Raw genomic sequence first — 24,143 nt, 5'->3', positions numbered from 1 at the left:
ATTTAGTTCCATGAAAAAATTGTCTTTGATTTTCTTTAAAAAATCCGCAATTACTTAGTTGCCGACCCAATATATGGATTATTAGCTTTGCATTTATAATAATGATATCTTTTCTTTCTTTTTAAAAACAGACTTCATTTTTAAGAACAGTTTTGGATTCACAGTAAAATTGAGGAGAAAGCGCTGAGTTCCCATATACCCCCTGTCTTCCACCAGAATAGAATATTTCTTACAATCAATGAACCTACATGAACACATTCTGATTCAAAGTCCATAGTTTTCATTAAAGTTCACTCTAGTGTTGTATATTCAATGGGTTTGGACAATGTATAATGACATATATGCACCAGCATAGTTTCTCTGCCCTAAAAAGCTGTGCTCCACCTGTTCCTCCCTTCTTCCCTCTTAATCCCTGGAAACCATTGATCTTTTTACTGTCTCCATGATTTTGCCTTTTCCAGAATGCTTTAAGCTGGAATTGCACAGTGTGTAGCCTTTGCAGATTAGATTCTTTCACTTCATAACATGCATTTAAGATTCTTCCATGTGTTCATGGCTTGATGGCTCATTCCTCTTTAGTGCTGAATTAATTCCATTGTCTGGATGCGCTACATTTTATCCATTCACTTAGGTGCATCTTGGTTGCTTTCAAGTTTGGGCAATTATGAACAAAGCTGCTATAAACATCAAGCGCAGGGTTTTTATAGACACTAGAGGCCCGATGCACAAAACTTTATGCAAGAGTAGGCCTTCCTCCCTGCCCCCCCGCCCCGCCGGCACCAGCTTCCCTCTGGCATCCCGGACCTGGTCTTCCCTCGCAGCCCCCAGCTACGTGCAGAAGGACATCTCATCTAATTAGTATATAATGCTTTTATTAATATAGATAATATTGGGCCGAAACCAGCTTGGCTCGATGGATAGAGCGTCGGCTTGGGGACTGAAAGGTCCAGGGTTCGATTCCGGTCAAGGGCATGTACCTTGGTTGCGGGTATATCCCCAGTAGGGGGTGTGCAAGAGGCAGCTGATCAATGACTCTCTTTCATTAATGTTTCTAACTCTCTATCTCTCTCCCTTCCTCTCTGTACAAAATCAATAAAATATATTTTTAAAAAATATATAGATAATATTGGTGTCTATTACTGGTGTTATTGCTATTATAATTAAGGTATAGTGACTACTACTGTTGCTGTTATAACAACAGATTGTTGTTTTATATTATAATATATCGCTTTGATGAATCTCTGTGTCACCTCAATTCCTCTGGAACCTGGGGGAACCCTGCAAAGTGGTTGGCATCATCTTGGCAGTTCACCTCCGCTAGCTGTGCAGAGTTTGGGCGGGAGGAAGGGAGGTGGCTCTCGGTCTCCTGACAGGTAGGGGAGGGGTCGGGAGGGGAGCCTCCGCCCCAACACGGGGCGGGACGCTGGGGTCGGTCCCCCTCGGCGCCCGCCCCCCAGTCTGAGCTCAGCGATGGTCCCTGGCGAAGCAGGTCGGGTCCTGCCCCTGGCGCTCCTCCTGGCCGCAGCGGCCGCGGTGTCCTGGGCGAGAGGCCCGCCCGGCGCGCTCCGGCCCCCGGGGCAGGGCTGCTCCGCGCTGGGCCGCTGCTGCCCGGGCCGGGACCCGGCCTGCGCCGCCCGCGGGCCCCCGCGCTGCTTCTGCGACCAGGCGTGCGGCGCGGCGCGGGACTGCTGCGCCGACTATGCGCGCGCCTGCCCAGGTGCCCGGCGCGGCGCGGGGGAGCGGGTGTGGGGGTGCGGAGTTTGGGGGTTTGGGGGTGCGGAGTTTGGGGGTGCGGTGGAGGAAGTTGCGCGAGGCGTTGACCCGGGCGTGTGAGTCTCGGGGGCGGCATGGAGAGGCATGCTTGGAGAGCTGAGGGTTGTGCCAGGGAAGGGGGTGCAAGGACTATGCGCCGGGTTTGGAGGGGGCTCGATGGGGGCGGGGGGGCTCATGGAAGAGGGGCACCGGTGAGAGACGGACACTGGACGGAAATGGGCGAGTTGGGGGCTTGGAGGGGTATGAGGTGGGAGAGGGCGCTGAGGTTGGCGTAGGTGCCAGATTTAGCAAATAAAAACACCAGAGGCCCAGTTAAACTTGAACTTCGGATAAATAACCAATACGTTTTTTGTTTGTTTGTTTGTTTTTGTATAAGTACGTTCTATATATTGCACAGGTCACACTTCTTTTAAAAGCCATTGGTTATATTTTTCTGAAATTCAAATCCAACTAGGCGGGCGTACAGTGTTGTATCTGGCAACCCTAACGGGGCGGGGGTGGGGGAAGGGGGGAGAAGAGACGTGGGGCCCGGAGGGGTGCAAGGGAGGATTGAGTGCGCGAGCTGCATTGCAGACTGGGAGTGGGGTGGTGGTGGTGGCGTCACAGGGCAGATGGCAAGTGGAGAGGGTGTTGAGAAGGCCGGGGGCTGGGTGAACCGGGGGAACTGGGGGCGGGAGAACTGGGGGCGGGTGGGTGGAGGAGCAGGCTAAAACCTGGTTAGGCCGGCTGAGGGGTCCTGGTGCTGGGAGTGGCCAAGGGACCAACGTCTGAGCATTTCCTTACAGACCCACCTGGGCAGTACCCACCGGGCTCTGAAATCAGGGGCTAGTGGGGAGGATTCTGTCTGCTTTAAATCCCAGGAGTAAGTTTTTTACACCCACTGGAGACAAAAATCTACATTCTGTAAAGTGGATGTGACCCAGTTTTGTCAGGCGATATAGCAATTGGACCCTTCTATCCTGAGATGTCAGTGGTCCTTCAGGGATTTACATGGAAAAGAATTTACATTTAAAATTTAAGAATTTACAATTTTACAAAAACCCTCACCTGAGGATATTCCCCCCTCCCCCCAATGATTTCCAGAGAGAGTGGAAGTGAGGGAGGTGGGGGGCGGGGGGAGGAGAGAAACCTCAATGTGTCACATCAACTTGCTGCCCCTCTATCCCCCGCACCCCTGTTGTGCTGGAAAATCTGCAGCTGAGGTACATGTCCTTGGTCCAGAATTGAGCCCCTGACCCTTCGGTCAGTGGGCAGGTGCTCTATCCATTGATCCAAATCAGCCAGGGCAAGAATTTACAATTTTTAAAAACTCAAAATTAAAGGCACCCAACATTTCCCGATCATTTACCATGTCTGTGCCCAAGAGCTAAGCTGGGAGTCTCATCAAACCCGATTACTTTCTCACAGCGCTCTGGGGTCTCTGCGTGTGGTAATGTCCCCCTTCGGCAGACGAGAAAAGCTGGGCTGGGAGCAGAGCCAAGGTGCTCCAGTAGGTGTTGAACCTGGTCTGATCCTGGTCTGAGTGGCTAATGGTGGACAGTCAGGCCACAGTGAGAGGAAAAAGTAATTTGGGGTGCTGTATCTCCCCAAATCATAGACTCCCCCAGAATAAACTTGCAGAGGGACTGACTTGGGAACACTTTTGCACGTGTCTGCTTTCTGTTCAGAGTGCCAGAGTGGGTACAGCCATGGGGTCACTCCGAGTGGGGGGCTGCCCCATAAGGGCGTCCCTGCCTTAGCCCAGGGGTGGGGGTGGGGAGCTAGGAAGGAGACAAGGCAGAGGGATCGGTGATACTTTCTCACGGTCTGACCCTCGTCCACAGTATCACACGATGTTATCAGTTCCCCGGCACTTTCCATTGTATAAAGAGCTTGGGCTGGTGGGCCCGAGAGCCTCAAAGTGTTGAGTCTCTCTTTGTTCTGCTCCTTTGGGAAGGTGTCAGAAAGGCAGCAGACCCGGGATCTGCCTGCTTGTCTGGGCTGGATGGAGCCAAGGTCTGATAAATAGATCAGGGACAAGTCCAGTTTCCTACCTCCCCGAGGAGCAGGGCAGGAGGGGGCATGGTGGCTAGTTAGGAGGCAAGGGATGGAGAGAAGTATGTTTTTTTTCATGAGTGATTCAGGGGATAATGTTGACTGACTGCAGTAATTGTTGGGGATAGAAAGAGATATTAAGGATGACTTAAAAAAACACACCCTACCTCTGACCAGTGTGGCTCAGTGAATAGAGCATCAGACTGTGCACTGAACGGTCCCAGGTTCGATTCCAGACAAGGGCATGTACCTTGGTTTCGGGTACATCCCCAGTAGGGGATGTGCAGGAGGCAGCTAGCTGATCGATATTTCTAACTCTCTATCCATCTCCCTTCCTTTCTGTAAAAAAATCAATAAAATATATTTAAAAACAAAAACAAACAAAAAATAACACACCCTAACATTTACTTAGTACTTACAAAGTGCCCTCTCCTTTAAACCTCACAAAAACCCTGTGGAATACTGTTTTCATGTCCATTTTACAGATGAGGAACTGAGGCACACAGAGGTAGGGACCTGCTCAGAGTTGCACAGCTATTAAGCAGCAGATCTGGGGTTTGAACCCCAGTGGTCTGGCTCCAGACCACAACACTATGTGGTTGCTCAGGAGGGGGAGGGAGACTTGAGCCCACATTCAGTTCAGTCACACCGCTGGCCATCTGCTGTGTGCCCTGCTACGAGAGAAGCCATGGGGCTGGGGAGATGGGCTCTGATCCCCCTCCAGCTTATATTTTGGGAAGACAGAGTAGTCGGGAAAGAATTTTAATCAGAGCAAAATAGCAAGAGGAGGCTTGGAAATAATCAGTGAGGATGGAATGGAGGCAAGGAGAGGGTGGGGATGGAGTGACTAGGAAGGCCTTAAAGGATGGACACCGTTGCTTCATATTTCTCAAGTTCATTACCAAATGTTTTCTTGTATTTTTTAAAAAATATATATTTTATTGATTTTTTACAGAGAGGAAGGGAGAGAGATAGAGAGCTAGAAACGTCGATGAGAGAGAAACATCGACCAGCTGCCTCTTGCACACCCCCTACCGGAGATGTGCCCGCAACCAACGTACATGCCCTTGTCCGGAATCGAACCTGGGACCTTTCAGTCTGCAGACCGACACTCTACCACTGAGCCAAACCGGCTTCGGCTGTTTTCTTGTATTTTATATCCTTTAATTCTCACTCAAACCCTGTAAGGATCAATGTTCCCATTTACCCACTTCTGTATTCATTGCCCTAGTCATTACTCTAAGGTTGTACATAACTCAAATTGATTTAAGCTAACAAGGGAACTGATTAGCTCAGGTAACTCAGAAACAGTTCATGGATTCTGGTTTCAGGCATGGCTGGATCCAGGGACTCTAAGGATAGCATCGGATTTCTATCTCTTTCCACCTTTCAGCTCTGCTTGTGACAGCTTCATTCTCAGGCATGCTATCACCAAATGGTAGCAAAGGTAATACCCAGTAGCTCTGGTGTCCCTAGTGCAGTGGTCGGCAAACTTTGGCTCTCAAGCCACATGTGGCTCTTTGGCCCCTTGAGTGTGGCTTTTCCCACAAATACCACGGCCTGGGCAAGTCTATTTTGAAGAAGTGGCGTTAGAAGAAGTTTAAGTTTAAAAAATTTGGCTCTCAAAAGAAATTTCAACTGTTGTACTGTTGATATTTGGCTCTGTGGACTAATGAGTTTGCCGACCACCACAAACTAGTGGAATGAGAGCTTTCTTTCCCCATTTGTTCCAACCAGAATCCTAGGGATGGTTTTCATGGGCCCAGTCTGGGTTCGATGCTCATCCTTGATTCAGTCAATTCCTGAGCAGAGGAGAAGGAATAGGTCATTGGCCATGTTTGTCTCACAAACCCCGTCAAAGGAATGAGGGGGTGAGGTTCCTCTATTCAAACTGCGTGGACTGAGAGTGGGGACAATTGGTTCTTCAAAAAAAAAACTGGGGTGTTGTTACCAGGAGGTGGCAGTAAGGAGGCTGGGAGGGCAGAGGTGACAGCTGCCTGCCACTGAGCAGTGAGAGGCTGTGCATTGACAGGAACTTGAAGTAAAAGGGTATGGGGCATTAAATAGAAGGAGGAGGGAGTGACGGATGGAGGGCGTGTTGCAGGAACAACTTACATGTTAACCACTAGCCGTGGGGGTCTTTATGATCCACTGTCAAAAACAGAGCTTTTGTGAGCCAGGTCAATAGGATACGGGAATCACTCAAGGACTTCCGGTGACAGGTCAGAGCTGCATTCCAGGAAGCTCCTTTTGGCAAACAGTGAGGAGGATGGACTGTCAGGGGGCTGAGCAGTGAGATTCAGAGAAGAAGGTGGGGTTTGGATCGTCCAGAAAGGCATTTTCCTGATGTTAGAGTGGGGCAGAAGGACCCCAGGGGACTGTGGGAAATTCAGTCTGGCTCCAGCAGGCTCAGCTGGCACGATGCTATCTGGGTCTCTAGGGTGGTGTGAGCAGCCTTTGAACCTCCCCCCTCCTCTGCCCCCTCTTTTTTAACTACACTGATAAGCTAGGATGTCTCCTTTACTCAGGAAAAGGAGGGCTGGGCTTTGCTTTAAGAAACACCGCCACCTGGTGGTATTCCTTACAACGCCAACCTGTGGTCATGTTTCCTTTGTTGTTGCTGAGGCAAGCGTTGCTCATTCAGTATTCATTTACTCATTATTTACTGGGCACCTACGTGCCGTGCCAGATACTGTGCTTGGGGCTGGGATTCAGCAAGGAGCAAGGACCGTGCTTCCGTGGAGCCAACACGAGTGGCGGAGGCTGACAAGCTATGAATAATCACACGGATGTACTGAGTCGCAGCCGTGGGCCTGGGGGAGGTGTGACGACAGTTCCCTGGGGATATCACATGAGCATGCTGCTTGGAGACTTCACAGATGCCAACAACATGGACAGATGTGTACGGGACATCTGCCTAATTTTCTGCAAATCTCTCATCTGCCTGACAGGCAAGGCGGGACAGGGCAGGGCAGGGCAGGACAGAGAGTCATGGTGGGTCTTTGGTACTCCCCTTTGATTCCTGTAATAGTCACCAAAGCCCTGTAGGCTATCCCTGCCTTCTCCGTCTCTGACATCACTTCCTACCACTGTCTCTCCTGCTCCAGCCACACTGGCTGGCCTCCTCACTGTCTTTGCAACATGCAACCTTGACCCTGCCCCAGGGCCTTTGCACTGCCCGTTTCCTCTGCTTATAACTCATCTCTCCCAACCCCCTGCCCCCAAATACCTACACAGTTTCCTCTGTCAACTCCTCAGATGTTCTGTCTTGGAGGCCTGCCCCCTTTGATCCCTTCATCTAACACAGTTTCTCATCATCTCACCCCTGCCGTTCTCATTCTGCTTTGTTTTTTCTCAGAGAATGGAGCACTAGTTGAAATTACATCATAGGTCGTATTGTTTGTTGCCTGTTTCTCCTGCAGAATTCCAGCTCCTCCAGGGAAGGGGCATTTTCTGCTTTGCTCATCTGTGTTCCTGGCACCCAGCTCAGTGCCTGGCACACAGCAGGCCCTAAATAGTTGTCAAATAAATATGTAAAGATCACCGTTGTTCCGAGCCTTTACAGTCTCCTCAGTGCCTTGCAGTCATCATTGCACCAACCTGTGAGCATCCAGGTTTGTCTGATGCCAACACCTTGGCTTGGCTTAGGTATTCTGACCCCTTAAGCTCCGGGTGCTTTTTCTATGAGGTGACCTGACAATAGTGCACATACATAAAGGAGCCGGGGCCTGGCAAGCGGCAGATGGTGTGCCCAGGACAGTAAGTGGGAGAGAATTTGATAAGGGCTCTGTTCACAACGGGCTACAGGAGGAAATGGTGCTATGGGAGCCTGGTGAGAGCAGGATTCATGGCTGAAGGTGCCCCCTCACCAGGAGCCAGGCTGAGTCAAGGGGTGTGTGTGTGTGGGCAACAAACACCTGGGCCGCACTCTGCTTCCTACCAGCACCCCATACACTGAGGCCCGTGGCATCTGGGCTCAGGGAGTCGCTTCCCAGCGGGCACGGGACAGAGGGGGCCCCAGAGCACCCTCTCCTAAGATTGCTGTGAGGATCACATGCCACGGCCTGGCTCTGCACAGTGACTCTCTGATGTCATTATTCGGTGCACAATGAAAGCAATCATGATTGTTAGGTTGTCACGCTTGATTTTCTCCCTTCCTCCCTCCTTCCTTCCTCCCTCTCTCCTCCCTCCCTCTTCTTCCTCCCTCTTACCTTTTCTCCCTCCCCCTTCCTTCCTCCTCTCTCCCTTTTCCCTCTCTTCTCCCTCCTCCTCCCTCCCCTCCCTCTCCGTTCCTCTCTCCTCCCTCCCTCCTCCCTCTCTCCTTCCCCCAATTCCTCCCTCCTTCCTTCTTCCTTCTCCCTTCTCGCTCCCCCCTCTGAGCATTTCAGTTCTGCTAAAAGTGGATATCTGTGCAAGGGGACGTGACTTCCTGAGGTGCCAGAAGCAACACTGTGTTTCCAACACAGTGACCTCATTCCCTCATTCAAGGATGTGCTTTGCCTTACATTTTCATGTTGCAGAACTAGGACGTGTCTCAGAGCTGGTGAGGGCTTCTCATGAGGACCCACCTGTCTCTGTTCACCACATCTCCGGCTCACAGTAGTCGCTCAGTAAATATTTGTGGAATGAGTGACTTAAGTTTGATGGTAGGAGCCCCCTGTGTGTGCATGAGTGTGTGTGTGTGTGTGTGTGTGTGTGTGTGTGTGCATGTGACTGTGTGTATGTGAGAGTTGGGATCACCCCATCCGACTGGCCCCTGAACCGGAGCTTCTTGCTCTGCATCGCACCACCCCCTGCCACCTCCATCCCAGAAGGCAGATGGGGTCTCGTTTGACATCAGCTGTACTTTGGGCGCCTGGGAACTTTTACTGTGTGTGAAAGACAGCAAAGCATCTCAAGTGTTGATTTGGGAGTTACAAGCAAATTTTAGCAAACAGGCAAAGTCACAAATACAGAATTTTAAATAATGAGGATCAACATAGATATCTATAATAATAAAAGCATAACATGCTAATTAGATCAGACGTCCTTCCAGAGGATCTTCCAGACGAAGTTGAGGCGGCGGGGGCTGAGGAACAGGCAGCCGCCACGTGGAGGGGGCCGAGCCCCTTGCATGAATTTTGTGCATTGGGCCTCTAGTATAAATATAATACCTGTGTGAATTCTTGAACGCTGTGTAGCACTGCTTTTCAGGTTTTTAAACTGTATGTACGTATGTCACCAGAAGCAACCTCTGGTAAGAGACTGCTTTCCACTCCATGCTGTTGCTGTAGCAGAGGATTAGCTGTACTTACTGAGCACTTGCTATGTGCAGAAGCATGTGCTGTATGACCCATATATGTTGTATCCGGTTGACGCTCTATCAGGTGAATATTCCTTTTATTCCTTTTTAAAAATATATATATATTTTATTGATTTTTTACAGAGAGGGAGGGAGAAAGATAGAGAGCTAGAAACGTCAATGAGAGGGAAACATCGACCAGCTGCCTCTTGCACACCCCCTACCAGGGATGTGCTCGCAACCAACATACATGCCCCTGACTGGAATCGAACCTGGGACCTTTCAATCCACAGACCGATGCTCTATCACTGAGCCAAACCGGGCTGAAACCTTTTATTCCTTTTGACAGGAAGAAATGGAGGCACAAAGGGGTGAAACCAGTTTTCAGTGCTTAAGAAATGTTTACTCAATGGTATATGTACACAGATAATAATTTAATAAAAAAAAAAAAAAAAAAGAGAAATGTTTACTGAAGGAATGAGTGATGAGAACAACTTAAATGATCGCCAGGAGGATGATGGATGAATAAAACGTGGGAATGTTAAGTTTAGGTAGTTGTATAAACAGTTACCATAGAGAAACTTTCGAGGAAGGCACGGGCTTAGGGTTGTAAGAATCCCAGAGCTTTGCATGGTGTTTCTGAGGGTGTGGTTGTGGGAAGGTGGCGATCAGGCCCCAGGTCAGCCCACGGTCATGCACGTTGCCCTGGAGACTCTGCCTTCTCTTCCAGCTGTCTCCTGCGTTGTGGCCGAGTGGAGTGGCTGGAGTCGCTGCGTCAAACCCTGTCAGGTCTCCTACCGTGTCCGCAGGAGACAGGTCCTGCAGGAGCCAAGGAATGGGGGTGCTCCCTGCCCCCATTTGGAAGAGCAGGCCGGCTGCGTGGAGTACCGGAGCCACCAGGGAGTGGAGTGCCAGCAGTCCTTGTGTGAGTTGGGTGGCCACCAGGGGTGACTGTCAGATCCTGTGTGGGGTCCACGTTTGGGGTAGGACTTTGCCTTCCTTTGCCCTGATCCCCTCTTTTCACTTTGTGATTGAGGTAAGAAGCTCTGACTTGCTCTGGGCATCTCATCTTCTTTCTTTCTTTTTTTAAAAAATATATATTTTATTGATTTTTTTTTTTTTTATAGAGAGGAAGGGAGAGAGAGTTAGAAACATCAGTGATAGAGAAACATCCATCAGCTGCCTCTTGCACACCCCCTACTGGGGATGTGCCCACAACCAAGGTACATGCCCTTGACCGGAATTGAAATGGGGACACTTCAGTCTGCAGGCTGACGCTCTATCCACTGAGCCAAACCGGTTATCTCCCAGTTTGAACCAACAGGGCTTTGTATGCACATGACGGGAAACCCAACTTAAACTGACCTGAGCAAAAATGTGTGCCTCCCATGGACACAGACAATAGGGTGGTGAAGGCCTTGGGTGGGGTGGCAGCAGGCTGGGAGAGATCAACGGGGAGGACAAAAGTGACATATGTAATACTTTCAACAATAAAGATTAACACACACACACACACACACACACACACACACACACACCCCAAAACAAATACCCCCAAAAAACTCAATATATGGTCAGGTATACACACACACCCACCCACAAAAGTGTGGCTCATGTAACTAAAATCCCAGTGGATGCATTCATGGCTGGATCCAGGAGCTCAAGCAATGTGGCCAGGTTTCTCCGTCTCTCAGTTCTGTTTCCTCTGAGTTGGTCTCATTCTCTGGCCAATTGGGGAGGGTCTTTGACAGCCCAGGCTTACCTCCAACCTAACAGCTAGAAGAAAGGGTCTCTTTCCTCACACTTTCAGCAGGTGTCCTGGGATGATATCTTATTGGTTTGGCCTGGGTTGTGTATCCACTGCCGAACCGAACAATATGCCCAGAGCGACAGAGTACACTGATTGGCCAAGCCTGGGCATGTGCTCCCTTTGAAGCTGGGAGGGGGGTCAGTCCTGTTTGAGTGAGATTAGGGTAGGGGTGTTCTCCAAAGGAAAATTGGGTTGAATGATGTAGGACAGACACAACTACAGAAGTTAGCGACATTGCACACCTGGACAAAAGTTTTTGTGCCACTACAAAAAAAAAAAAAAAAAAAAAAAAAAAAAATTCCCCAAACCAAACCAAAACAAAACAAAATATGTGATGCCAATTTTGTAGCTGAAGAAAGTGACTAAAGAGGGTGCAGTGGTTTTCCCGAAGGAGAAGAAGAGGCAGCAGGGCTCTACGCTGCAGCCTGGTGGGGAGAGGTCATTCTACAACAAAGACATCACCAACGCTACCCTGGTGTCGCCCTCCTGCTTTCAATTCTCCAATAGCGACCGGTGCCCTTAGAGTAAAACCCAATGCCTCATCATGGGCCATAAACTCTTGCCTCCTGTAACCTCATTCTAAGCTTCCTTGCCCCTTTTTATTTTGTTTTTTTTTAAAAATATATATTTACTGATTTCAGAGAGGAAAAGAGAGGGAGGGAGAGAGAGAATCATTGATTGGCTGCCTCCTGCACACTCCCTCTTGGGGAATCGAGCTCACAACCCGGGCATGTGCCCTGACCAGGAATCAAACTGTGACTTCCTTGTCCATAGGTTGATGCTCAACCACTGAGCCACGCCTGCTGCCCCCCCTCCCTCCCCCCCCGCCTATTTTAAAAGCTCATTCTGATCATTGAGGGGACAGTGGATCAGGGGGCAGCAGGGAGCCCAGGGAAGAGGTGACTGCAGTGGTGCATACAAGAGAGGATGGTGGCTGGACTGGGGTGGTGGCAATGGGATGATGGCAGTGGCAATGCCATTCCTTTTGCCTAAAATCTTTCTCCCTGTTCCCCGACACCCTTATCTAACCTTGCCTCCCTATTATTTTCTGCCCAGATGTCAGTTTCCCAGGAAGACCTTCCTGACTGCCCCTACTATGCGCCAAGCACTTAGCTATATTCCTTGACTCTGTGAGGCCAATGATACTATTCTCATTTTTTTAGAAGGGGAAACCAAGGCTCATGGAGACACAATACTTGCCCAAGATACATTGCTCACCATAAGTCACCTTATGTAATCCTGATAATAACTATATGATATAGGTCCTAGTATTCTCCCCATTTTGCCAATGAGGAGACGGGCTCAGCAGGTGCAGTCACTTGACCAAGATCACTCAGCTATAAGAGGCAGAGCTGGGACTAGAACTTGGGCTTCTCTGGGGCTCTCCTCACTTCCTTAGGCCACACCAAAAGAAGCACCATGGATGTTTAAAGAGAGGAAGGGAGATTTCTTATTGAGTGTTATGGCAAAGGCCAGGCCCATAAAGGGTCTCCATGGCAGCAGCAGGGGAGGGGCTTGGAGTGTCCCAGTGAGGGCCTTTTCTAGGTCACTAGCATTAGTTCAACACCAAACATTAAAAAAAAAAAAAAAAAAAAAAAAAAAAAAAAATATATATATATATATATATATATATATATATATATATATATAATATACATATTTTTTTGATTTTAGAAAGGAAGGGAGAGGGAGAGGAACATTAATGATGGGAGAATCATTGATCAGCTGCTTCTTGCACATCCCCCTATGGGGATGGAGCCTGCAACTCAGGAATCAAACTGTAATCTCCTGGTTCATAGTTTGAGGCTCAATCACTGAGCCACACCAGCTGGGAAATACCAAGTTTTTGATTCAGCTCCATCACTCAGGAAATGGGGAGGAGTAGGAGCTTACTTCGGACTTTTTATTTCCCTAACAAATCACCAACCTCTCTCTTTCTGTGTTTTCTGTCTGTTCTAGGAAGGAAGAGACTTGGAAGCTGGCCCAACAAAATAGCTTATTAATTCATTTACCTATCCATCCCTCAGTACCTCCTTTCTTCCATCCTTACTTATAGATCCTCCCTTCCTCCAGTTGATGGACAGACGTAAACCCCACCTGCGGCCAGACATTCCCGATCTCTGAATCACCAATCAGCATCTGCCAAATTCCCTAAGCCCCTGATTCCTAAGTCCCTAGGTCCCTAATCACCAATCAGCATGTGCTGAGTGCCCTAAGCCCTATCCCCTATCCTTATGGGTGCTTGTACCTCGGCCCTCACTCTCTTCCGCCCCTCTCTCTGGAAGCAGCTGGCAGGGGTACTCTTCCCTCCAATAAAGCCTGTGTGTGTCCTGCCATCCCAGTCTCCGGCTACCTTCTCTATTTAATCTATCACATCTCCCCATCCATCCATCCATCCATCCATCCATCCATCCATCCATGTGTCCATTTTTCCATCCATTTATTTTATTAATTCATCTCTCCATCTGTCATCTCTCCATTCATCCTCTTTACATCCATCATCTGTCTTTTTTCTATCCCATCTTCCCATTTATTTACCCATAATCCATCCATTCTTCATTCCATCATTTTAGCCATTCATCCATGCATGCATGCATCCATCCAACCAGTTTTTAACTCTTTTATCTACTTTTTACTTACTCATATATTTATAAAAATCATTCGTTTAAAAAGCGTTTGAGACCCTCTATGCAACTCACTGTGCTAGGCCCTGAGTCTCAGAAATAAATACGATCCTTCCTCTAGTATAAAGGGTACTAGTGGGGACCACTTACCCAGTTCCAGCATCCCATAGTCTCTGCAGGGCTGCTATATAAGTGACTCAGAAGCTAGGAGTACCTAACTCAGCTTCCTGTGGTCGTGCTGAGTTACCTAACTGTTTTCTCCTTGGCCCGCAGTCCCTGCTCTGATAACCACAGGCAGATACGGGAAAGAACGGAGAAAGCCAAGTGTCCCCAAGGGGCAGGAGATGTTAGGGTAAGTTGAAACAAATGAACCCAAAGTCAAACTAAACTTGGTGTACATTTTCATCATGTCTTTCTCTTACGTGGACTCCCCATTTCTTGTCCTGTTACATTTGTAAGCTCATTAATATGCTTTTGAAGTCCTTAATAATAGGTCTCCATTACAATTAAGTAATGAATTAATTAATTCACTCACTCAATGTTTATTGAGTGCCCATTATATGAAAGGCACTGTGGTAGGCCTTGGGGCTATAGCAAGAAGCAGAAAAGGACAGACAAACTTGTCTTCATGGAGTGGACAGTCTAGTTGGAGGAGACAGGCAATAAACAAATAGCCTGTCCATGGTGCGGAGTGCTATGCAGAGAAATGAGGCAGGGAAGAGGGTGGGCGTGCCGCTGGCCTCCTCACTGAGGAGACATTTGAACTAAGATCTGGAGGAGGCTTTCTAGAGGAAGAGCAGGTCCGCAAAAGAGACCAGAAAGTGCAAAGGTCCCTGGGCAGGGCATGCCTGGTGTGTTCAGGATCAGCCAGACAGTGTGGCTGGATGCAGGGAGAAGGAGAGTGCAGGAAACAAGGTCAGAAATACATCCCACGGGCCTGTCGGCTGTGGTGAGAAGTTGGACACTTTCTCATGAGACGCGAGTCATGGAAGGTTTTGATCAGAGGAGTGACATGATCTCCCTTGAGTTTGTCACAGGATCCCTTGGAATGATATTTGGAGAGAGGCAAGAAGGGGGTCAGGAGACCATTAGGGAGGCAAAGGTCTAGGCCAGCGGTTGGCAAACTGCGGCTCATGAGCCACATGTGGCTCTTTGACCCCTTGAGTGTGGCTCTTCCACAAAATACCACAGCCTGGGTGAGTCTATTTTGAAGAAATGGCATTAGAAGAAGTTTAAATTAAAAAAATTTGGCTCTCAAAAGAAATTTTTTTTAATAATATATTTTATTGATTTTTTACAGAGAGGAAGGGAGATAGATAGCCAGAAACGTCAATGAGAGAGAAACATCGACCAGCTGCCTCTTGCACACCCCCTACTGGGGATGTGCCCGCAACCAATGTACATGCCCTTGGCCAGAATCGAACCCGGGACCTTTCACTCCGCAGACCGACGCTCTACCACTGAGCCAAACCGGCTTCGGCTCAAAAGAAATTTTAATCGTTGTACTGGTGATAGTTGGTTCTGTTTGAGTTTACCAGCTACTGGTCTAGGTGAGAGACGAAGGTGGTTGGACCAGGGTGATAGCCCTGTACCTGTAAGGAGTGGATTGCAAAGACTGGAGGCAGACCAGTGGGATGGGGATGGTGTGATGAGGTCAAGCTTCAGGATACTGCCTGGCACATGGCAGGTACTCAACAAATCTCAATGGAAAGAATAAGGTCTGAACAAAAGCAGGGGCAATGGAGATGGAGAGGGAGCTATATTAGTTAGGGTGCCTTTCGTTGCAGGTGACAGAAACTCAGCTCACGCTGGCTCAAGTGGAAAGGGGTACTACTGGTTTTTATACCTGGGAAGGAAGTTTTGAAATAGTGTTACTTCAATCATGAGGTCAAATAGTGTTGTCAGGACTCACTCTCATGTTCATTCTCTCTCTCTCTCTAATATTCTCTGTGCAGTGGCCAATGTGGGAACAAGCAGTCCAACATCCTCTCAGCTTAGCAATGCCAGGTCCCTCCCTCCAGTCTTAGTGTGTTATTTCTGGAGGAGAATTTGATTGGTTCTGCTTGAATCCAGCCCATCCTCGAACCAATCACTGTGGCCCGGAGGATGGGAACTCTGATTGGCCAGCTTTAATCAACTGCCCAAGCTAGTGGCAGGTGTGGGCAGCCAGGACCAGCCACCCAGATTGATTGCCCCTCCGAGACCAAACAGGGTGAGGGCAAGAATTCCTCAAATCAACTACAGAAAGGGCAGAGAAAGCGTTTCACTTATCACAGGCTTCTAGGAAGGGACAGATTCCTGAAGAGTTCTGGGAGCAGCTCAGAGAGAGAGGGACAGGTCCTAGGAGAAAACGGTCTCCTCCTGAGGCCTCCCAAAGGCTGCAGCCGCCAGGGGGCATTAGCCCCACACAGTCTCCCCCGAGTCCTTGATGAACTGCATCTCCTCCAGCAGGGGGTGCCATTTACTGCCATTTGTAGAAAAGTTGGGTAGAGGCAAAATTTTGGCAAATTGGCTCTTGCTTCAAATACCCCATAATGGGAAGTTTCCCTTTTAAATAATTCTCATGGAGAATCTCTTCTATAAAATAGGATACTTGGTAAAATGAAACAGAGTGGTTAGGGATGTCAATTTAGGCTTTTGGGGTTTATTGTTGGTTCTATTTTAGGTGCAACTTCTTATTAGCTGTGACTGACTGTAGACAAGTTAACTCTCTGATCCTCAGTTTCCTAATCTGTAAACTGGGGCAACACCTGCCTCACAGGGTTTCCTTATTTCATTGGACCAAATGATTCATTCAGCACATTTAAAAGAATATTTTATTGATTTCTTACATAGAGGAAGGAGAGGGATAGAGAGTCAGAAACATAGATGAGAGAGAAACATCAATCAGCTGCCTTCTGCACACCCCCCACCGAGGATGTGCCTGCAACCCAGGTACATGCCCTTGACCGGAATCGAACCTGGGACCCTTCAGTCCGCAGGCCGACGCTCTATCCACTGAGCCAAACCGGTTTTGGCCATTCAGCACATTTTTATAAGCCAGTACTGTTCTTGGAGTTGGACACTATGGTGAACAGAACAAGCAGAGATTTCTGCCTTTGTGGGGCTGACATTCTAAGTGAGGGGACAGATGAGAAAGAAACCATAGAGTCTTTTGGGGACAGTGCTTGGAAGAGGCCCTGGCCATGGCCCTCAGTGAGGTTAACTTCAAAGAGCAGGAGCCACGCCTCTTGTTGAACGCACTCTGTTTTTGCAGATTGGGCTGCCCCCAAGATTACTGTCTCAGAGAGAAATTGTGTCAGCCGAGGCCTCCACAGGGCCAGGCGCACTGCAGGTGCTCCATCAATGCTCACAGGGGCCTGGGATGGTGTCTCCCTGTGTGGCTGCAGGTACTGTGTCCAGTTCCAGCTGGGGCCCATTCCAGGGAGCTGCCGGCAGGTGAGGGCGCCCCATGCCCAGTGGACGAAGTATCTGACCCAGGGTCACCTGGTCTGTGTCAGGTGTGAGTGGCCTGCCCAGGATGCCAGGAGCCGGCGTTGCTACGGGGACGGCGGCGGGGCCAGAGAGTGAGCAGTGGGACTGGGGCATGGGAAGTGTGACTGCAGAGCGCAGGGCTTCTCTGCTGCGTGAGCGGTGATGGTACCGCTGGAGCAAGGTGCTGCTGCTGCCTGGTCAGGGCGGGGCCCCGGAAGGTCCTGGTCTCAGTGTCTGAGGAGGAGCAGCCCTGCCACTTGCAGTTCTGTGACCCAGGGCGAATCTCATGTCTTTCCTGAACTCCAATTTCCTGAAAATGCAGATAGTAAGATGAACTCCCCATGGAGCAATGGTGAAGGTTACGCAAGACTGTGCAAGCCACGGACTTAGCATGTCTCCTGGCAGCCGGAAAGAGCTCAAGAAAAGGGAGTTGGCATAACTGTGGAATCCTCAAAATCCCCTTAAAAGGCAAGTTTGGTTCCTCTCATATTACAGACGAGGAAACCAAGGCTCAGAGAGGCAGTGTGCTTTAGCCAAGGTCACACAGCAGGATTTGACCTAGATTTGGATTATATCAGCCCCCTAGACCGCTTCCCACCAGAACAGGTATCTGAGGAAGCACTTAACATACTAATTATAATATTGGGTCGGCAACTAAGTAATTGCGGATTTTAAAAAGAAAATCAAAGACAATTTTTTCATGGAACTAAATAACTTTATTCTGTAATGTATTGCCCATTTTGATCAATGACCTTTTGCCATCTTTCAGGCAGCATCATAATCCCACGTTCAAAAAACTTCTGGTTTTTATTAGCAAAAAACTGAATCAGGTACGATTTGACATCATCATCATTATTGAAATTTTTACCATTCAAGGAGTTTTGTAAAGATCGAAACAAAAAGTAATCAGATGGTGCAAGGTCAGGACTATATGGTGGATGTGGCAAAACATCCCAACCAAGCTCCATTAATTTTTGCCGAGTGACCAAAGATGTGTGTGGCCTTGCATTGTCATGATGGAATACAACACCTTTTCGATTTGTCAATTCGGGCCGCTTTTCTTCAACTGCATTGTTTAATTTCGTTAGTTGTTCAATGTAGACATCAGAATTGATCGTTCGGTTGGGTGGTAAGAGTTCAAAGTAGACAATTCCTTTGTAATCCCACCAAACTGATAACAAAACCTTCTTTTGATGAATATCAGCTTTTGATGTTGTTTGAGTTGGTTCACCTGGCCTGCTCCACGATCTTTTCTGCTTGATATTGTTGTAAACAACCCATTTTTCATCGCCAGTTATCAGTCGTTTTAAAAATGGATCATTTTCATTACGTTTCTTTAGCAAATCGCAGCTGCTAATGCGTTGCGTTAACTGTGATTCTTTAATTTCATGAGGAACCCATGTATTGAGTTTTTGAACATAGCTAAGTTGTTTTAAGTGATTTTCAATGCATGTATGTGATACATGAAGCTTCTCTGCAATCTCACATGTTGTACTGTGACAGTCCGAATTGATTATTGCTTTGATTAGGGCGTCATCAACTTCAACTGGACGACCAGAGCGTTTTTCATCTTTGAGTGAAAAATCACCAGAACGAAATTTGGCAAACCAATTTTGACACTGCCGTTCTTTTAAGGCTTCGTCACCATAAACAGCACATAACTTTTTATGAGCTTGCGATGCGTTTTCCCTTTGCGGAAATAAAAAAGCAAAATATGACGAAAATGTTCCTTTTGATTTTCCATTTTTCAACGAACGCCAAACGAAAACTACAAAACAGATCAAAAAACTTTTTTTACTGATTAACAGCTGAATAGCCAACTATCAAATAACAAAATGTGTTTTACATTTGTACTACGTCTGCAAACTAAAAATTCAACTGAAGCCATATATGTGTAAAACCCGCAATTACTTAGCTGCCGACCCAATAGCAGCTAACATTTATTGAATGCTTACTACGTGCTAAGCATTACTCTAAGCTCTTTATTTTCATTCATTCATTCATTCAATATTTGTCGAGCACTTACCATTGAGCATGCACCAGGCAATGTTCGGGGCACTGGGGAGGTGCAGTGGACAAGGCAGACGTGGTCCCTTTTCTTATGGAGACAATGTATTGCTGTGAGGAAACAGACATTAGGCAGGTCAATTTGTAAACTGTCACATGGGACACGTGTTAGGAAAAGAAAGCAGAATGAGGAGGAAGTTCTGGGGGTGGTTCCTTTTCGAGGAAGGAGACACTGAGGAGGTGACATTTGAACAGAGGTCTGAAGGAAATGAGGGAGGGAGCCATGAGGATAGTTGGGGGAAGGTGTTCCAGGCAGAGGGAACGGCAAGGTCAAGGCCCTAAGGGGGGAGTGAGACGCCACTGCGGCCTGGGTGGATTGAGAGAGGGGGAGCATGTGAGGAGGTAAGGACACATTAACGCACAATAGGCCATTGAAACATTCCGAGAACCCAAAATGGATACTTTTTGGATCCTTAGGTGCAAAGAGATGTGTACGGTCACACACCTAGCAGGTAGTAGAAGTGGGATTTAAACTTAGACCATTCAGATCCCTAAGCCAAGTTCAAGACTGTTTCCCCTGACAGTGCTTTTCCAGTGCAGAGATGATTATATTGTAGGAATGAGAGCACCTTCTGCGATCTGTCTGTCCAGGGAGTTCTCCCATTTCTTTTTTTTTTTTTTTTTAAATATATTTTTTCATCCAGGACTGGTTTGGCTCAATGGATAGAGCGTCGACTTGGGGACTGAAGGGTCCCGGGTTCGATTCCGGTCAAGGGCATGTACCTTGGTTGCGGGCATATCCCCAGTAGGGGGTGTGCAAGAGGCAGCTGATCGATGACTCTCTCTCATCGATGTTTCTAACTCTCTATCTCTCTCCCTTCCTCTCTGTATAAAATATATTTGAGAAAAAAAAAAAATATATATATATATTTTTTTTTCTCAAATATATTTTATTGATTTTTCACAGAGAGGATGAGAGAGGGATAGAGAGTTAGAAACATCGATCAGCTGCCTCCTGCACACCCCCTACTGGGTGTGCCCACAACCAAGGTACATGCCCTTGACCGGAATCGAACCTGGGACCTTTCAGTCTGCAGGCCAACGCTCTATCCACTGAGCCAAACAGGTTTCGGCAGTTCTCTCATTTCAAAGAGAATTTCTTTCCTTTTAAAACTGAGCAGGAAATGCCAGTGACAAGTAGGGTGTTACAGACACATGTACCAGAACAAGAGGCATTGAGACCACACAGATCCAGGCTCAAACCCCGTCTCTGGCCCTTCCTGGCTGTGTGACTCTGGGCCAGCCCTCCACCTGACCCTGACGGTCCCACCACGGGAGCTGTGGGAAGGATCCCCTGCCCTTTGCACAGCACCTGGCCCCTCATCGATACTTAGACGCAGAAGCTGCTGCTGTCATGTCTAACATACAATGGATAGAATACCTACTTTGTGAAAATGAGATGTAAAGGACATAATGAACGTGGCACATAGTAGGTGCCCAGTAAATCAATTGGCAAACAATATTATCACATTCTAAAGAGGCCCACTCTGCCCACCCCGCTCTAATCTCCCTCCACGTAGACCTGAGATTCTACCGTTAGAGACGTGTTCTTTGGGCTAGATGCTCACTTCTGAGAGCCTTGGCTTATTCACCCATCTTTGGATAAGCCTTTCTAGCCCAAACACTCGGGTTAATCCCCAATTTCTCCTTTTGGAAGCAAATATTTCAGGATGTGGGGCATGGCACTTTGGTGAGGCTGAGATGAGGGTCGCAGGAACCTTGGCTCCACCAGGAAGGGGCAGGAATGGAAAGCAGAGCCAGGGCCGTGCCAGGGAGAGCCGCCTCTCTCCATTCCCACCATACCCAGGCTCGCAACAGGTGATGGGAGGTCTGATTGGGGCATGAGCTCACCAGGCAGGACTGGCAGAGGAGGGGGATCAAAGTGAGGACAGAGAGGAGCTGTCAGCCGGATTCTTTCTGTGGGCAGCTGGTGAGGGCAGGCTTGCAAAGGGCCCGGGCCGGGAGGGATTAGCCTGTCAGTTGGGGATTTTTAGGAGGGTTTATTTAGCCTGAGAAGTGTCTCTGAGTTTGGGACAAGCAGAAGGAACACGTGCCGTGGTCACGCACCTGGAGGGGTGCTGGGCACCAGGTAGGCGCTTTACATCATTCAGGCCCCAAACCCTTTTGAGACAGGAGACATTAGCTCCATTGTGTACCATGAGGATGCCAACAATCATAGTCACTTTCTATGCCATCATTTGTGAAGCCCCTATTGCGTGCCAGGCGCTGTGCTTAGAAGCTCAGGACAGTGCCCAGCACTGAATAGGCACTCCACCAGTATTTGCTACTATTGTCATTATTTTTGCATTAAAAAAATATATTTTACTGATTTTTTTTACAGTAAGAGAGATAGTTAGGAACATCATTGAGAGAGAAACATCGATCAGCTGCCTCCTGAATACCCCCCTACTGGGGATGTGCCCACAACCAAGGTATATGCCCTTGACCAGAATCGAACCTGGGACCCTTCAGTCTACAGGCCGATGCTCTATCCACTGAGCCAAACCAGTCAGGGCTATCTTTGCATTTTTAAAAAGATTTGAAGTATGCCCATGAAGAATTGGCTAACACATATATGAACAGGTAAATAAATGTTTGGAAAGGAGACACATGTGGGTAGTCTCTAGGCAAGAAACAGAACCTGACCACCCTCCCAGCCCCCCACACTGCTCCTAACCATAAAGGAAAGCATCGTCCTGACTTTCATGGCAAGCCATTGTACAGTTCTCTCAATAGCTCTCCTCAGTGCAGATCCCTAAACACTAAAGTGTTTCCCCCCCAAAGTTTACATTCATGAAATAATGCAGCCATGTGCCTTTTGGAATCGGCTCCTTTAGCTCGCTCAGAGGCTTGCAAGGTTCATTCATGTGGCTGCCTTGTAGCAGTAGAGCTTTCATTCTTGTAGCTTACATGGTTAGTTATTATTGTTCGATCATTTTTTTTTTTTTTAATCTTCATCGAGGATATTTTTTCTGTTGATTTTTAGAGAGTGGAAGGGAGGGTGAGAGACAGAAACATTGACGTGAGAGAGACACATGGATTGGTTGCCTCATGCATGCACCTTGACCAGGGCTAGGGATTAAGCCTGCAATCGAGGTACGTGCCCTTGACCAGAATCAAACCTGGAACCCTTCAGTCCACAGGCCAATGCGCTATCCACTGAGCAAAACAGGCTAAGGCTGTCATTTATTTTTATTTTCTCTGCACACAGCATTACACAGAACCTTCCAAACTTCAGAGAGGCGGAGATTATGGATATCTCTTGTCCATTGAAGCCATGGTGGAGACTCCTAGGAGCTGGGTCATGACACTCCTTGATACCAGGGCCTGTGTGTGTGTGTGTGTGTGTGTGTGTGTGTGTTCTAATCTTCACCAGAGGATATGTCTTTCTTTGACTCTAGAGCACCTGTGTCAAACACAAGGCCTGCGGGCCAAATCCAGCCCGCCAGGCCTTGCAATGTGGCTCGCACCGCGCTGTCATCACTGCACTCCGCTGTCAGTTTATGACATTGTCAGTTTATGACTGTTCAGTAAACCATTCGGCCTGCGATTTAGGCTGGATTTTAGATTTTGGCCCCTTCTCTGATTGAGTTCGACACCCCTACTCTAGAGAGAAGAGAGAGAGGAAGGGAGATGGAGAGAGAGAAATATTAATCGATTGCCTCACACATGTGCGCCAACCAAAGATTAAACCCATAACCCAGGTATGTGCCCAGACTGGGAATCGAACCTGTGACCCTTCGGTGCACGGGATGGCACTCTAACTGCTTAGCACACTAGCCATGGCAGAGCCTGTGTCCTTAATGACTCCACTGTGTTGAAAAGGGTCACAGGGAGGTTAAGCAACTTTCCTGGCTTGCCACCTCCCCATACTCTAAGAAGTGAGTCTGGCTTGCCCACAGGGCCTCTGGGTTGGGCACTGTGGCCGGCTCAGGGCCATTCTCCATCAGGCACAGCAGACATAGTGCCCAGTGCCTGCCCACTTTTAGGATCCAGAAAAATTTAAAACATGAAAAATTTCTTTTAAAATCAGAAGGAAAAAAGATAAATAACCAAGAAATCTAATACTGAACCCAGCTGCATTATGTCCATCTTTATACAATGCCGCTGTAAACTAGGACTTAGAATATTTTTTTTGCATGGAGGAAGGGGCCCCCACAGCAAACGTCCCGGAGCCTAGAGATTCAATGCCACTGAGCCAAGCCCGTCTCTTGCAGGAACCAGCTGTTGCTGTGGCAAGCGGCCGGCCACCCCCGGTGCCGAGGGACGTGGGAGAGGCGTGGGCAGCTCCCGGACTGCTCCTGCCCCGAGGTCCACAGCCTCGTCTTCATCTAGCGTCTCGGCCCCCCAGCCATCCAGGCCCCTCCTTCCTAAGGCCTCCCAGGGAACCTTCCGTCCCGGAGCTTGGATTCCACAGGGCCAGGGAGAGGGGAGAAGCCTGCAAATATGAGACTGAAGGAATAAGCCTGTCCTTATGTTGACATTGAAAAGAGCTTTATGTTTCTCCTCGGGGCCAACTAGCCAGAGCCTTGCTAACATCTCCCTGTAGTTCCCGGCTTCCCAAACGCCATCTCCTACACACACACTTGTGGCTTTTGCCCTGTCCTCCTTACCTGTATACTTGTTACAGACTCGCCACTCCTCTCTATGTTCCCCACTAAAATAAATTCATTTTTTAAAATATATTTTATTGAATTTTTACAGAGAGGAAGAGAGAGATAGAGAATTAGAAACATCTATGAGAGAGAATCATCGATCAGCTGCCTCTTGCACACCCCCTACTGGGGATGTGCCCACAACCAACGTACATGCCCTTGACCGGAATCGAACCTGGGACCTTTCAGTCCGCAGACCGACGCTCTATCTATCCACTGAGCCAAACCGGTTTCGGCTAAAATAAATTCATTTTAAAAGGCAGCCTAAATACATGTGTTGAAAGAGGAATGTTTTATCAAACTAGAAATGAAAATAAATAACAGCAGTCCACGGTTGTTGCTAGGTATCTACAGAGTGCCAAGCGCTGTTCTGGCTCTTTTCATAATATTGACTCGTTGATCAGGAGTCAGGTACGATTATACCC

The 24,143-nt window shown here is 48.2% G+C and overlaps 2 protein-coding genes across 2 annotated transcripts in view; one reads left to right on the top strand and one right to left on the bottom strand.

Moving 5' to 3' along the window:
* Positions 1-1,470: 1,470 nt before the first annotated feature.
* LOC311624217 (somatomedin-B and thrombospondin type-1 domain-containing protein-like) lies at positions 1,471-23,725 on the top strand (the record flags this gene model as incomplete). Its single annotated transcript, XM_084887129.1, has 5 exons — positions 1,471-1,717; positions 9,819-10,013; positions 13,796-13,874; positions 16,912-17,088; positions 23,281-23,725. The coding sequence occupies 5 exons, from the start codon at positions 1,471-1,473 to the stop codon at positions 23,396-23,398; spliced, it is 816 nt and encodes a 271-aa protein (XP_084743255.1). The 3' UTR covers positions 23,399-23,725.
* KCNB1 (potassium voltage-gated channel subfamily B member 1) overlaps positions 22,258-24,143 on the bottom strand; it is a 118,401-nt gene continuing 116,515 nt past the window's right edge. The window contains exon 4 of the transcript XR_014795268.1: positions 22,258-22,460. The gene's annotated coding sequence lies outside the window, so the exon portion shown is untranslated. The remainder of the gene's footprint in view (positions 22,461-24,143) is intronic.

This window comes from Pipistrellus hanaki (assembly GCF_964339955.1).
Source record: "Pipistrellus hanaki genome assembly, chromosome: 6".
NCBI classification, from domain to species: domain Eukaryota; kingdom Metazoa; phylum Chordata; class Mammalia; order Chiroptera; family Vespertilionidae; genus Pipistrellus; species Pipistrellus hanaki.
The sequence above is the reverse complement of the archived record's forward strand: the minus strand, read 5'-3'. Positions and strand labels throughout refer to the sequence as shown.